Source organism: Melanerpes formicivorus, unplaced genomic scaffold (genome assembly GCF_026170545.1).
Source record: "Melanerpes formicivorus ecotype bairdi unplaced genomic scaffold, bMelFor1.0.p_v2 SCAF_35, whole genome shotgun sequence".
Classification (NCBI taxonomy): Eukaryota; Metazoa; Chordata; class Aves; order Piciformes; family Picidae; genus Melanerpes; species Melanerpes formicivorus.
Window position 1 is genome coordinate 3,338,742 of NW_027142387.1, and position 13,288 is coordinate 3,352,029.

A 13,288-nucleotide genomic window follows, 5' to 3' on the forward strand; every position below is an offset into this window, starting at 1 on the left:
CCCACCCACTTTGGTGTAATCTGCAAATTTATTGGGGGAGCACTGGAGTGTCAAGGGAGGGCAAAGAGTTTTGTTGCGGCTATCTTCTAGTTTTGACTGCAAGTCATAATTTCAGGAATGAGATCACAAACCTAAACCAGTCTGAAGCCAGTTTATTGCTTCTGGCTGTTACACCAAGATACAAAAGAGTGATGGATAGGAGGAAGATTCTGAGAGTATTATGAAGACAAGTTGATGTGTATCGCACATGGTGTGCCAAACTCAGCCACTGGCCATGCCAACTGGTATGTGAACTGCAGCACCTAGTTCCTATGCTGAAAACCTGTGATGCTGCAGCCCCAAAACCAGGCAAAAAGGCATCAAAAGAGCTTGGAAACTAGGTGAATGTAACATGGTAGACATTTCTAGGGGAGTGAGTGTGTGCCTCAAGCTGTCTGGCTGTATGAGGGGGGCTTACCCCAGTCTGAACATGGCCATCCAATGCTGCAGCACTGGTGGCTCCTGAAAACCTTCACACACACACCCCCCCCTTACCTCTCTTGATGCTTTTTATTATCTAGAGGAACAGTCTCACCTTCAGAGGAAAAAGCTGCCAGCTCTTCGAGGACTCAACAGCTACCTCCCGGGGGGGAGCCTGTGGCTCACCTGAGGCAGCGGTGGCCCCGCCTATCCTCGCTGTGTCTTTAAGGCCCTCCTCCTCCTTCCTCTCCTCCCTCCCTCCCTTCATCCATCTATTCCTGCCTCGCCGTCGCCACTCGCCGCCGGGCTCTGCCTCGCCCGCCTTTCCCCCCTGCCCTCCCCATCCCCGCTGCCAGCCATGGCTGATATGAAGACCGGCATCTTCGCCAAAAACGTCCAGAAACGCCTCAACCGTGCCCAGGAGAAGGTGCGCTGCAGAGGCGGGTGGTGGTGGGGCGCTAGGGAAGGGCGGGCAGGAGGGGCGGTGGCGGGTGCCCGGGGTCGGTGAGCGGCCCCGCTCACTGCCCGCGGCTGCGGTTTTCCCTCTCCCCGTCCGCAGGGATAAAGAGCCGCTGCTGCGGTGCGGGGTGGGCGACAGGCTGACCACATTATTATGTAACTGGCCCATTTAAGGGTGCCAGCTGCCCCCTGCCCCGCCGTGCCGCTGGCTCCGGCATTCCGGCCGCCCCGGTTGCAGATCCCTTCCCTCTGGTGACGCGGTGGGGGGATGCGGGCGGTCCCCGGTGTCCCCCTGCCGCAGGCCAGAGAGAGCGCACCGTCTCCTCGCCCTTGAGGAGCAGCCGGGTTCCCTGCGGGGACAAACCGGGTGGCTGCGGCCGCAGGGCGGTGGGGTGGCCCGAACCGCGGCTGGAGAAGAGAGCTCGGCTCGGTTCGGCTCCCCACCCGCCGCCAGCCCGCCTAAGAGGATTTCGTTTCCTTTAATATCCGCGTCGGCTCATCCCCGGCTGCAGCCATCCTCCGTGCTGCGCTCTGTGACAGAAAAACCCCTTCGATGTGACAGAAACCTGCGGGGGCCGGAACAAGGGGGTGCTGGCATGGGCCGGCGCCTCCGTCAGCCGCTGTTTCAGGTTTGGGGAGCTTCCCCAAATGTCATGAGGCCGGCCAACACGTGCAGCTGGTGATGTTTTTGGCATGGAAGTCTGGGTACCGGTTCCCGTCGCCTGAAACTGACCAAGCGGCAAAGTCGAGTGGTATTGGCAGGAGTCTTGGTGGCACGATGAGGGCCGTGTTGGCCGTTGTTCGGTTTTGTCGAGCTTCACTAATAGAAGCCGAGAGCTGTAAATCTGCGTGATGTCCCAGAACAGGACCACAGACAGCGGCATTAAACCAAGCAGAAAAGCGTTTGCGTGTGGCTATATATAGTACCCGTGTCAGCTACTAGTGCGGTTTCTTATAAAGCTGTTCCCAGCATCAATTTGGGAGGCACAGTGGTCAGCAAACGTTGCAAATCATCTCTTTCGACGGCTAATAAAGCCTTTATACCCCTCTAGCATGTATCCTATGTTGTTACATGCCCTGTGTGATAGGCCTCTGGAGAATTAAAAGAGATGATTTTATGACCACTGCTTCTCATACTTCACTGCCTATAAATCCCCAGTTAATTTTTGCCATGCATGGAAGCTCTAAGGGAACAAAAATTGCAGCATTATGTAGAAAAGTCTCATATGCAACCATGTCATAATTTAAGAATATGATAGTTGAGGCTGTCACAGGCAGATGATAGATTTTCCCTTTCAAACACTTCCATCTTGCTCACAAGGTCATGATATACTAGGTTTTTCCATACCAAAGTCATGACACATTTCCATTCCTGCAGGCTTGGACTGCAGCTGGTTTTGAGCAAAATACATAATATACTCTTAAATTCTTTGAAGAGATCCTGTGACTTTATGGTGTCAGTTGAGCTGAACCAATAATTGGAGTAGAATCCTAAAAATACTACGTGTTTTCTTGTGTCTTTATCATTGTTACTATAATTAACTGTCTGGTAAAGCACTGATATGTCTTCAAAATCACATGTACTTCTTCATGGTGTTCAAACATGGGAGGTTTTGTTTACAGAAATGTGTGGGCATATCAGAGAGCACACCTTAATCTGAGTACCCGAGGTCCTGGTGTCCTAGCAAACACTGCTCAGGGTAGCTGCCTCAACCCCCAAAGAGTGCCTTGGATGTGAGCCGGGTATGCTGTTGGGCTTGGGAGGCTGGGCTGCTCTGCCTTTGCTTTGATGTCTGGCTTGATCTGCATGTGTTACAGTCGGGCATCTAGAAATTTTGGCCTTGCTATAGCATATTGGTTGTTTCTTATGTCAATGGGTCTAAACATTGCTTGTTTACAGAGGATGAAAGCTCTTAGTGATCTGATGCAGAGTAGGTCATAGTACCTTGTAGCTCTGTATCTTAGCTTCTCTCTTCATGGCATACATATTGTATGAGCTGTGCACATCTCTTCTCTTATGTCTATAATTCTGGCTGGCTTTGAGTTTCTTTATGGTTATACAACATAAAATCTTGCATTGTTTTGCTAAAACGTTGCCTAAAAGAGTGAAATTAATGCTCCCAAATTGGAGCGATATAGAATGCTGGGGTTTTGTTTGTTTGCTTTGGGTACTTGATGACAACAATTACATTGTATCTAGGAGTGAATGGAATGGCATCGTGACAGATGTGTAATATCACACTGGCTTAAAGAGGTTTTAAATACATTCAGAGTTATTTTGTCTTTTTACTTATATTGAAATTGTGCACCTTCAGTTTACTTAATGTGTCCATATAGTCAATTGCATTTACACAGCTTTTATAGATTGTTTCCTGTTATTTGTCATTGATGTTTTAAAAACATAGAGTGGCTGTAAAACATAAAGCTTCCATGTATGGCAAATATTTTTCCTAATGATGATGTCATTATCTTCAGTTCTTTGCAGTCTAGGAGAAATTTTAGTTATATGGTGTAGGTGGTGCATGTGCCCATATATGTATGTCTTATTATAAATGTATATGATAGAAACTAAGTAACTGACATAAACCCATCTTTTTTTTTGGGGGGGGGGGGGGGGGCAAATCTGTCTTGGATTACAAGTGTTAGAGCTGAGAGTTATGTGGACACATCCTTTGATGCTGTTTTCCTAGTTTAAACGAAAGCAATCATCCATCTTCCATAGAGCAGACTTGATCTGAAAAAAAAAGCAAACAACCCCCCCAAAAAAACCCAACAAAACACCACGAGTTTTTTGATGTTACAAGATAACATAAATATTTAGTTACACCATGGAAATGGGTGAGGTAAATGTGTCAATGGCTTGATATGGCAAACGATGTTGAAAACTAGTTTAAGACTGAAGATGGTAAGAAATCACACACTTAATCCTGAATTGAAGTGCTAATGAGGGGAAAGTGGCAATTGTCCAGTATGGGCTGGACCAGGCTGGCACTCAAAATAAAACACTATATTAAACAGCTCAAAATAATAATTGGTCACTTCATTTTTCACATCATCCAGAAGATGATACTTTTGTTGGTAGCACATGTGTTCTGGCACCATGATTTTGAATCAATGATTATCTGATCATTTAAATCATGCTGCTTTTCATTGCATTTCTTCAGTTACCTCTCCCAAAGTTCAGGAAGCACGGACATGCTGAGCTTGCAGCATCTGCTGGAAGCTGGCAACAGTCAGCTGAAGAATCTGGATTAAAGTTTTAAAAGCCTTAGAGCAGTTTAGGAGCCTACATCCCAGTCATGAAAGTAAAAAATGCTGATGCATTCAAATGTCTATTTATACTGAAACCTGATGTTTTGGTAATCAAGACTGGCTGAGTCAGTTCTGAGGACAAGATTACTTGGGTGAAAAGGATGCTTTTGTTTTCCTAGATTCCTCTGGAAACTTGAATTTAAACTGCTAACCCAATTTATAACATTAGTTATGTCCTTATCCTCCCTTTTGTAATTCAACATCTCTTAAGTGAATAGACTAGAACAGTTCAGCTGGAAAGGACCAACAGCCATCTAGTCCAACTGCCTAACCATTTCAGGGCTGACCAAAAGCTCAAACGTGGTACTAAGGACATAGACCACATAAATGCCTCCTAAACACTGACAGGCTTGGGGCACCAACCATCTCTCCAGGAGACCTGTTCCAGGGTTTAACCACCCTCTCAGAAAAGAAGTGCTTGCTTATGTCAAGTTCAAACCCCGCCTGGACAACTTTGAGCCATTCCTGTGTGTCCTGGCACTGAGAATCAGAGAGAAGAGATCAGCATCTCTCTCTTCCCACTTCCCCACCTCAGGAAGCTAGAGTTAACAATGAGGTCACTCCTCAGCCTCCATCTCTCCAGACTAGAGAAACCTTGTGTCCTCATCCACTCCTCAGAGGACAAGCCTAACAGCCCCTTCTCCAGCTTTGATGCCTTTCTCAGGATGCTTTCAAGGACCTTCATACCCTTTTCAAACACCCTCTTGGCTGCCATGGCACACCCTGCTGACTCGTGTTGAGCCTCCTGTTGAGCCTCCTGTCAACCAGAACCCTCAGTTCCATTTCTGCAGGACTGCTTTACAGCCACTCCTCTCCCAATTTAGACCTGTGCCCAGCATTACTCTGTCCCAGGAGCAGAACCTGGCACTTGTTTATATTGAATATCATGCCACTGATGACTGTCCAGTGCTCCAATCTATCCAGATCCTTTTGCAATGTCTCTTGTCCCTTGTGAGAGTCAACAGCTCCTGACAGTTTGGTATCAGCAAGTTACCAGCCAGGCATTCAGTTCCTGCCTCCAGACTTAAGCCATAAGGAACAGCTCTGGTGCGTGGTTGCCACTCAGGTGTAGCCCCATTCACTACAATCTTTTTTTAGCCATACTGCCCAAACAGCTTTTCACCCAGCACACTGTGTACCTGCTCATCCCACTGTTGGACAACTTGTCCATAGGAATGCTGGGAGGGATAGTATCTGTGCTTAGCATTGGTGAGGCTGCACCTTGAATACTGTGTTCAGTTTTGGGCACCACAGTAGAGGAAGGACACCAAGGCCCTGGAGCAGGTACAGAGAAGGGCTGCTAAGCTGGTGAAGGGCCTGGAGAACAAGCCATGTGCAGAGTGGCTGAAGGAATAGGGGCTGTTTAGTCTACAGAAAAAGAAGGCTGACATTATTAAAGGAGGGGAGACATTATTGCTTTCTACAACTACCTGAAAGGAAGTTGAAGAGAGGTAGACACTGGTCTTGTCTCATGAGTAACTAAAGACAGAATGAGAGGAAAAGGTCTCAAGCTGCGCCAGGGGAGGTTTAAGCTGGACATGAGGGGGGGAAGAAATCATGGAAATGTTTCTCAGGCACTAGAAAAGGCTGACATTAAGGGCCATCTAGATCAGGTGCCTAGGGACATTGGTGCAATGACAGACTTGGTGGAGTGGGTGAAGTGGGTGAACTTGATCTCAGAGTTCCTTCCAGCCTGGATGATTCTGTGATTCTATCAAAAGCGTTACTAAAACCCAGGAAAACTACATCCAACAGGCAGGTGACCTTAGCTCAGAAAGATACCACATTTGTCAAACAGGATTTTCCCTTTGAGAACACGTGTTGATTATGCCTAATGACTGACTTGATCCTTAAATGCCTTTCTGTAGCACTTGGTATGATTTTCTCCCTATTTTTTCCAGGTCTTGAGGTTAGACTAACAACAGCTCTTTATTTTCCTTCATCTTCCCTCACACCCTTCTTAAAAACTGAATGACACTGGAGATAGCTTCCAGTCCATGGGGACCTCCCCAGGCTCCCTTTCAAGATCTCTGTTGTAGATGACTGAGAATGTGTTCTGCTGTAACAACTGCGAGTTCCTTCAGTTCTCTGGGATGTGCCCTATCAGGCCCCCGAGAGCTGTGAACATTCAGCTGACACAGCAAGTCCCTTAAAGCTTCAGTGCTCACAGGCAGAAAGGTACTGTTCCCACGGTTGTGCTCCACCAACTCAGAGGACCAGGTAGACCAAGGTAGACTCATGGGTGCTAGCTCTGGTGCAGAGAGGGGCCGACTAATAGGGGTTGTCTGTGGGCTGCAGGATTGTTATCTGGCATGACCTGAGAGAAAAGGAACAGCACAAGGTTTGTCCTTTGCAACCGAGTAGCAGAGGACACGTCAGCGATGCCCAGCAGGGGGCCCGCTGCATGGGGCCACCAAGGGTGGGTACAGCCCCTACCAAAGCCAGCAGGGTACAGGGCTGCCTTGGAGCCAGCACTCCAAAAGCTGCCCAAAGGCTGCTGGGCAGAGGGGCGGTGGGCGGAGCGATGGTGGGCGGGGCTGGCACCCTGATGTCACAAGGCTGTCACCTGGCAACGGCACCGGCAGTGCCCTGGGACACTACAAAAGGCAGCGTCCTGCGGTGCCTGCTGTCAGACCTGCCCAGGGCAGCCTGTAGACATCCCAGAGGGAGGCTTCGAGGGGCTGGTGAAATTACTTGGTGAGGGCTGAGAGAGCAAGACCAGAGGCAGGCGAGGGTGCTGGAGATGAGAACAGCTACCAATTCAGGAGCCCTGCAGTGCTCAGCATCTTCATCCCCTGCAGAGGCAGCGACAGCAGCATTAGTAGTCGTAAGAACTGGGATGCAGAGATGATATCAGGAGTCCCAGTGCTCTGCAACACCTACTGGTGTCCCTGCCAGGCACGGGAGGAATTCTTTTCCTCTAAGTTCGATCAGGCCAGGGACATTTAGCCACTCTGGCAAGACCCTGAGATAAAAGCTCCAGAGTGAGGGAGAACAGGGCTTGGGTATCTCCTGGGTGTCATGACATGCCTGTGGGAGGAGGGAGCAGGTCTTGCTCGGATGCTCAGGGAGTAGCCGATCGCCAGCACTGGGGTCAGGAAGGAATTTTTTCCCCCGGGGCAGATTGGCACTGGTCCCCGGGGGTTTTTTGCCTTCCTCTGCAGCACTGAGCATGACCACTTGTCAGGGCTCCTCTGGTCCCTTTTGGCTGGGCTACTGCCTGCTGCTCATGCACCAGGAAGATGGCCTCTCATGCCCTGCAGTTAGGGGGAGGAAGGCTTTTTTTTCCCTCATGATGGACAGTTAAGTGTCCCTGGGGTTTTTTTGCCTTCCTCTACAGCGCTGAGCACAGCCCCTTGTTCAGGGCTTTATTGAGCCATTCTGGCCAGATGCCTGTTCCTTGTGTTACATAAAGGTGGCCTTTGGGCTGCACATCCAAACCCAGAAAGCTTTCCAGACTCCCAGGATGAGGAATCTTTCTTGGCTTCCGCAGGAGTTGCTTCTTTTTCACTGCAACATTGAGTACCGTCCCCCTCCTTGTCGTGGCTTCTTGGGGCCACTTAGAGCCAGCCAGGTTCTGTTGCTTGTCCTCCTCCAAGGTGGCCTTTGGGCCGCCCCTCCAGAGGGAGCAAGATTCCTGCACTGGCAGGACAGGGAGGGAACTCTTGTGCTCCACAGGTGGCCTTTGGGCCACTCATCCCTAAGGTGGCCTTCGGGCCGTCCCTCCAGAGGGAGCATGATTTCTGCACTGGCAGGACAGGGAGGGAACTCTTGTGCTCCACAGGTGGCCTTTGGGCCGCTCTGCCCAGAGGTGGCCTTTGGGCCGCCCCTCCAGAGGGAGCAGGCTTTCCACGTTGGCAGGATAGGGAACTCTTGTGCTCCACAGGTGGCCTTTGGGCCACTCATCCCTAAGGTGGCCTTCGGGCCATCCCTCCAGAGGGAGCATGATTTCTGCACTGGCAGGACAGGGAGGGAACTCTTGTGCTCCACAAAGTGGCCTTTGGGCCGCCCACCCTGGAGGAGGCAAGCTTTCTAGAGTCTCAGGACAGGGAGAGCATTTCTTGGGCCCCACCAAATGGCCACACATCCAGGAGAAAGGAAGCTTTCTGGACTCCCCGGATGGGCAAGCTTTCTTGGCTTCCCCAGGACTCGATTCTTGCTCTGTAGCATTAAGCACAGCCCTTTGTCACGGCTTCTGCAGGCTCTTTTGGCTTGATTCTTGCTGCTGCTCTAGCACCTCCAAGGTACCATTCCTGCTCTGCATCTCTTGCCCTGTGCAATCTTGCAGCAGGAGCAAGCTCTGCTCCTGCCTTGCCTGGGCACTGTGGTAGTGCTTAGATGAGCACTGAAAACTGAAACAGGATTAAAATAATAGAACATTAAAAATATAAAATATACCATAAAATAAAAATAAAGTAAATTCTTTGCACTTGTATCATTTGTCTCTTGTGTCTTTAAAAGTGTTTTAGGGGCTGGAAGCCCCCAGCATTTCAGGCAAATAACAAGCTCGTGGCTCCTCAACTCATTAAAGTGCAGAAAACGGAAGAGCACAGTTCTGCCGTGTGATGCTCAGCTCTGCACAGCAAGCTCTGACACAGGGCTGAGAGTTCAATCCAGGAGAGCAGCTCTCTGCAGTGCAGCTCCCAGGAGACAGAAGGCAGAGATGAGCACACTGGAGGCCCCAGCCTGAGCTGAGACACATCCCCTGGGGCCTTGGCAGTAGAGGGTGTGGGTAGGCATCCCAGAGGAGGCTGGTCCCATCCTTTAAGACCTATGACCACCTCAATACCCTGACAAAAGCAGACCTGCCTTGCTCATCTGCTCTCCCTGAGACATTCATGGAGACTGAGTATCGGGCCAGTACTCTCTACAGCAGTACTCCTCAGGCTCTTACCGTTTAGCATGTTTCCCCCCAGGAACGGCTGAGACATTTCTAAACACAAATAAATGTACACATAAACTCCATGGAGAAATGAATACACTTTGCCTTCCCTCACTGGACAAAATTTCCTGGGGAAGAAATGCAGAGAAAACTGCTGAAGTTCTGTCATCTCAGGCTATTTCAGTGGGGGGTAGATGACAGAGAAAAATCAGGGTAAGTATAAGATGAAGGTCTGCATGGAAGTGAGAGCAGCATGCCTGTGCATGCCCTGCCCGCAGCAACTTGGCATGGCTGGTCAAGCTGTGGGGAGTCCCTTTTACTGGCTTGCCAGGTAATACAGCAAGTGGGAGTTGACAGATTCCTGAGTGTGGTAGAAAACAAAAATAAGAGGTGAAGGATGTCTTGTAACACTTTATTGCAGTTGTCTGAACAAATACAACCATAGCTCCCTCAACCCACCTGGAAATGGCAGGGGGAATTTTTTTACCTGCCTAAAATATGCAGGTGAATGTTTTGCAGCATCAGTGCTGTGCATGACTAAGTTTTTGCTCTCTTAATGGCAAGATCTTTTCTGCCTTACTTAGCAAGTAGTTAGTCAGTCAAGAGTTGCTAGAATCATAAACCAATGACCAACCTGGAGAAGTAATTTTGTCACTTTGTCTTGTGTCTCTGCTAATTGATTCATTTTTGAGGGTAAGGTAACACATGGGACTGTGGTAAATGCATATGTAACACTCTTCTGAAGTGTCCATTTGTGTTATGTGAAAGCTAATGCACGATATTTGCTGTTCCTCTGTCTGGCTGCTTCACCTTTCCTTCTGATTTCTCTGTAATTATTCATTACCTGTATGACAGGAATATCTGCAAAACTTTGCAGAACTGGGGACAAATGTTGACAAGCACTTGGAAGTATGCTGTTTAGATATTTTTCTAAAGAGGTTGGTGGGGCAACGAGAGAGGAGTTAACAGCCTTTCTATGGGTGGGGGAACTGTGAAGTCAGGGGCTGGATCACAGTTAAAGTGTCTGATTTCCCAGTGTCCTGTTCTTAGTTGTTTCAGTTGTTGTGTTGCCTTTTTTCTTGCCACTAATTTTATTCCCTGACAAAAACCCTCCTGCTTGCTCCCAGATAGATACGATAGCCTACTTTGCTTTCCTTGTGTCTGTAGCAGATTGGTTCATTTGATGTTCCTTGAAGTCTTGTTTGCAGTCGCTTGCACCCCACTTTTTTGTACCCACAAGACTGCTAAATTTGTGCTTTGTAGTGTTAGTGGGGCCAGTGCTACAGTCTGAACTACAATCAATCCTTTTTATCTAGGATACAAAAGAGGAGAGGAAGGCTTGCCAAAGTCTTGGGCCGTTCCTGAAACAACCATTTGAAAAATAATTTCTACTCCAGAGAATAAGGCCCAATATTTATTATTTTTTTTTTAGGAACATTTGACAGGATGCCATCTTTATAGTGTGTACACATTTCTGCACAACGAAGCTTAAAGGAAACTGCTGATCCTTTTCCCAGGCTTCAGTTTGAAAGCCACTAAAAGAATGGACTGATGTCTTATTTTTAACAAATAGGGGTTTGAGAAAATTGCCTAAAGAATACAGAGAATCAGAATTTTATTTTCTTGACTGTGACTATTGGTAAGCATTTGCTTGTGTCCTTACAGAACTGCAAAGGGTTGGTGGTTGTAGCTGGGCTAGGTGATGGTCTGCAGTGCCATGGGAACAGTAATTTCTACTAATGATTCATGCTTTGTCTCAGCAAAGCCCAGTTAGTGACCCACATGCCCAAGGGTTAACACACATTAAGTACAAAGTAGATGAAATGCTGCATGCAGGGAAGAAGCTTGATTGAATAAAGGCAATCCATTTTCTGTGCAGAATAATCAGCCTTTGAGATCTGAGAATGGCATTGATTTTTCACATAGAATGCATACATTAGGTTTAGATTCAGGAAGCTCTTTCAAGGCTTATTTGCATGCAGGGCATGTAGCGGAATAAAAATGTGTTGCTCTTATTAAACCCATATAGATCTGTGTGTGGACACTGTTGCTTATATTTAAACAAAGCTTCCAGTTGTTCAACCTGCCATTACCACTTAAATCCTTGTTGGTTTGTGGGTGTTCTCTTTTCACACTGGTGTAGCTGCTCCAAACACACAGGGCACACTGTTGAAATGTATCTGATGTGAGCATAAAATATTTTTTTCAAAATTATTTTTAAGGATAGGACAAATTTTAGTCCTGTAAAAATCATAAGGAATGGTTAATGAGACTAATCAGAGAGGAAAGAATCAACTTGATTGCCTCATGTTTTTCAGATGTGTACTAAACAAATTCTAACCACAGGGGAAACAGAAGTGCTGGGATCAAAGGCAGAACAAAGGAAAAGAAAAATTCATGGGTATATTCAGGCCTGAAGAGAGGCAGCAGCACAGCTCAGTCCAGAAGTAGGTTGGTCTGGTGCAGGCCTAGGGCATATGTCCCCATGGCTGACCTTTCTCAGGGAAGAAATGCTTAGGGAGAAAAGTGCACAGCAGTAACTGAAGGGAACCCTGGCAGCTAGGGATGGCTAGCTGCTGCAACCAGAGTGCAGTCACTGGGGGACCACTTTCAGGAAGTACTGGAGGAGTGGATTTGCTATATGTGAAGCAGCAAGTGGAAAATAGCTACAGCAGAATGAGGTTAATATCCAGGTGAGAAGATGGATGCCGGACTCCAGAAACAAGCTGGACATTTGGAGATGAAATATGAACTTGGAATATAGAATTTGGATTTCAAAAAATGTGGAAGTACAACAGTGCAGGGAAATGTCTTTAATACTAAAAAATAGTACAGCTCTCCCTCCTTATTCTTGAATAGTTGCTGGATTAATTAGTAAAAAACATATTCCTTCTGGTGTGACAGTCTTGCAAACTGCCAAAATATAGCTTTCTTGATAGCACATCTCTAAACATTGTCCTACTTAATCCTCTGCAAAAATGTGTGGGTGGAGTTAGTATTAGAACAGTTGTATCCTCCTTCATACTTGTTTATTTCCTTCTTTGTCCCTCTCTTCTCCCATCATCCTTTCCTTGTTGCTTTCCCTTTCCTTTCCTCTCTTTTTGTACATCTGACCAAACCAGTTGCAGACTTAACCACCAAAGTCACTTAGAAAATTGACCTCTGTTGTCCCATCTGGTTACTTGATAGGTGAGCTCAGCTGCTCACTTTAGAGATGTCTGCACATTTAGTAGTCACTACTGAGCCACTGCAGACTTTCAAAGAGTAGTGAATGTTCATTTTGGTTTATTTATGTCCTGTTGTGCATGAGAGGAGGGACAGATGGTGCTGCTGGAACAGGGCTATTCCCTCAGGGTCTGCAGGGTTGACCATGGACCTCCTGATGTTGTGGGAAGCTGGGAATAAAGTGACAGCAGCCACCTAAGCAGTGCTGAGTATCTGGGGAAACACTGAAAGACAGGGAAGGTGAAACAAAGAGCAAAGCTGCCTGGTAATTAAGACAGCAGTGCATGAACTGTAAATGTGCAAGCTGAAGGAGTCTACAGTGGGCTAGGTATGTATGCTTTGTTTTTTGAGGAGCTCCAGCTGATTCTGCAGGAGCTTCCCCTAACTGGTCACCTTTGGGTTTAGCCCAGCAGTGCTGTTGCTCCAGATTCACTTGAGACAGTGCCATATATACCTCAGGGCTTTTGAACTTACTTCTACCCTATGTTCTTGTTCTAAACTGCCTCGCTATGAAATCCATACTTTCAGGGTCTGAAGAGCACATGCCTTCAGAGAAGGCAAACCTCACTGATGTTTTGCAGAGCTGAGGAGGGTTTTAGTCTTAACACAACAGCATCCTGGCCTGCATTAAGAATAGTGTGGCCAGCAGGAGCAGGGAAGTCATTGTGCCCCTGTACTCTGCATTGGTTAGGCCACACCTTGAGTACTGTGTCCAGTTCTGGGCCCCTCAGTTTAGGAAGGACATTGAGACACTTGAACGTGTCCAGAGAAGGGCAACAAGGCTGGTGAGAGGCCTTGAGCACAAGCCCTATGAGGAGAGGCTGAGGGAGCTGGGATTGTTTAGCCTGGAGAAGAGGAGGCTCAGGGGTGACCTCATTGCCCTCTACAACTACCTGAAAGTTGGTTGTAGCCAGGAAGGGGTTGGTCTCTTCTCTCTAGCAACCAGCACCA

The 13,288-nt window shown here is 47.6% G+C and overlaps 1 protein-coding gene across 5 annotated transcripts in view; it reads left to right on the forward strand.

The window, feature by feature from the left end:
• The first annotated feature begins 734 nt into the window (after window positions 1-734).
• Window positions 735-13,288, forward strand: part of AMPH (amphiphysin) — a 120,201-nt gene continuing 107,647 nt past the window's right edge. For 4 of the 5 annotated variants that reach the window (XM_068156863.1, XM_068156864.1, XM_068156865.1 and 1 more), the window contains exon 1: window positions 735-886. In XM_068156863.1, coding sequence (XP_068012964.1) covers window positions 818-886 — 69 coding nt within the window. In that variant the 5' untranslated portion in view covers window positions 735-817. The remainder of the gene's footprint in view (window positions 887-13,288) is intronic. The other variant, XM_068156867.1, reaches the window with a different exon arrangement.